The sequence below is a fragment of the Lipotes vexillifer genome, unplaced genomic scaffold, assembly GCF_000442215.2.
Source record: "Lipotes vexillifer unplaced genomic scaffold, Lipotes_vexillifer_v1.1 scaffold394, whole genome shotgun sequence".
Classification (NCBI taxonomy): domain Eukaryota; kingdom Metazoa; phylum Chordata; class Mammalia; order Artiodactyla; family Lipotidae; genus Lipotes; species Lipotes vexillifer.
The window spans coordinates 3,873,523-3,876,023 of record NW_006791731.1 but is presented as its reverse complement, the minus strand read 5'-3'; the positions used below and the strand labels follow the sequence as shown (position 1 = coordinate 3,876,023).

General features: G+C 51.8%; 1 protein-coding gene across 1 annotated transcript in view; it reads right to left on the bottom strand.

Annotated features, from left to right (window-relative positions):
- Window positions 1-219: 219 nt before the first annotated feature.
- The window catches only part of KCNK9 (potassium two pore domain channel subfamily K member 9), a 96,101-nt gene continuing 93,819 nt past the window's right edge, over window positions 220-2,501 (bottom strand). The window contains exon 2 of the mRNA XM_007464594.1: window positions 220-2,260. Coding sequence (XP_007464656.1) covers window positions 1,419-2,260 — 842 coding nt within the window. The 3' untranslated portion in view covers window positions 220-1,418. The remainder of the gene's footprint in view (window positions 2,261-2,501) is intronic.

Sequence of the window (2,501 nt, the reverse complement as noted above, 5' to 3'; positions counted from 1 at the left end):
CCCCCCCCCCCCCCCGCACACAGGATGTTAGCAGGCCTTCCCTTTGAGGTCATCCCCTGTTGAGAGTGGGGAGGAATTTCTCCATCATTCAGAAAAAAATCACCCCCTGAGGCTGACAAGTTCCCAGCAGGCCAAGACGCAGCTCCTTGCCTCCAAACTCTTCCTGAGACCAACGTCAACATTCCCTTATTTACAAATCAAATGCAGTTAGAGACAGTCTTTCTTAAAATACGTTATATATATTCTTTAAAATGAGGAATGCCCTGTCGTTTTTCATTAGGAAAAGAAACCACATCCACTTACCAATACCCATTCTCATCCAAGCATCCTGAACTGTAATTCTTATTCATGTAGGTAGATGCTACACAAATCATCATCATCACACAAATAAGAGAAAATAAAATACTCTGTGGTTGCAACAATTTTCCAGTTTCCCCCAACACGTCCAGTTACATGGAAAATTGTTGGAACTAGAGATGGTAAAATTAAAAATGTCTCTAATAAATTAATATTATTGGCTTTTGATTATTCCATTGCTAGTTTTGTTTTCTTGTGTTGATAACGCATACCAGTTTAACAAAGTGCATGCTTGTCTAAAAAATTTTTGAACTGGCAAGCTAAAATGGTCCTTGTCGGCTTGCCCACCCACCCCCTAAAAAGAAGTTAATATAATTTAGAATCTAGCACTTTAAAAATGTGGTCATGACATATCTGGGATAAAGACTGCTTGTGGAACATGCTTGATTTGGCAAGATGATAAATCAAAAACCTCGTGGGTTTTGTTTGTTTTCCCGTTTTGTTTGGAAGCAGCCGAAAGCAGGCTATTAACAAAATTGTGTGACGGAAGAGAAGGATGAATACCTGATACTTTCCATTTTGTCACATCACACAGAAGCACACTGGTGTGTGCACTCATTCACACACGCTCAGACCACACACATTCGGCCACCCACTGCTTGGGGAGGAAAAGAGAAAGGAGTTGGGTCAGAGACACCACTGTGGGTGGGCACTCGAGGCTCTCAGCCGCGTGTGCAACTTTGGGTCAGGTATCCTCTGGGCTCTGTCTCCTTGTCTGGGTCTCACACCTGTCCTGGGAAAGCCACCCCAGAGGTGGGGCGGGCTGGGGAGAAATGTAAGGCATACTTTGCTGGGAAGAAGGAAGAAATCCATGCTTCATGCTCAGATGCGAGTTTCACAGGAAGACGGGCCTTTCCTTTTTTCCCTTTGGCCTGCTCTGTCTCGCTGGGAAGGTGGGGAAGAAATGAAACCAAGAAAGAGGGAAGGAGAGAAAGAAAAAGTGATGACAATGATCATAACAGTAAAGGATATAAGCATAATCAATAAATCAGACAAGGTGGGCCAATGAGACTTAACGTCAGCTATGACAAATGACTTCTGTCTGTTTCCCTCCCCAGACCCTAGATGGACTTCCGCCGTCTCATCAGCCTGTGGTTGTCGGTAAAGCTGTGTAACCCGGGAGAAACGGAGCTAATAGGGGACGGGAAGAGGCTGTTTTTTAGTGTGCTTGGTGAGATCTCCTCGATCTTGTAAGAGATGGGGTGGAAGTACTGGGGGGCGAGCTTGGCGCTGAAGGAGTTCTGCTGTGCCGCCGAGCGGCCACCGTACTCCTGCGGGCGGTAGCAGGTGCAGGAGCACACGGACTGCAGGTCCGCCGCGTCCGCCTTGTACCGGGGCCGGCCCTGCCGCGCCTCCTCGGGCATGTGGATGGCCATGCTGTTGCGGTTGCCGGCGAGGGACGCGCGCTCCTCGGCGTCCCGCCGCTCGTCCTCGCTGTTCATGGTCAGGAACCTGAGGACCACCAGGTTGAGGAAGGCCCCTATGACCGTCAGCCCCACCAGGATATACATAAAGCTAAAGGCCACGTAGAGCGGCTTCCTCTGCAGGGCGCCCTTGGTCTGCAGGGCCACGTAGTCCCCGAAGCCAATGGTAGTCAACGTGATGAAACAGTAGTAGTAGGCGTGGAAAAAGCTCCACTCCTCGCACTGGGAGAAGGCGGCCGCCCCGATGCACAGCGTCCCCATGCAGGAGAAGAAGCCCACGGTCACCATGTTCTCCATGGACACCTCCGTGTTGCGCATGCCGCAGCACCGCTTGATGCGCTTCAGTAGGTAGCGCACGAACGTGTTCATCCGCTCGCCCAGGCTCTGGAACATGACCAGTGTCAGCGGGATGCCCAGCACCGCGTAGAACATGCAGAAGGCCTTGCCCGCGTCCGTGCCCGGAGCAGCGTGCCCGTAACCTGCGGGAGGAGGCGAGAGGACAGGGAGACGGAGTCAGCTGGGGTCTCCTGCGGTTCGGGGTGGGTGTGGCCATGGGCGGGGGCCAGCACCTGAGGGGCGGGGCGAAGAACAGGGAAGAATCAGCGAAGAAATCGCCTTTGACGTTTGGGCGGGGGAGGTGGTCTCTGGGGCATTTGGTCACAAGAGGAGCCGGGGTGTGTGTGTGTGTGTGTGTGTGTGTGTGTGTGTGTGTGTGTGTGT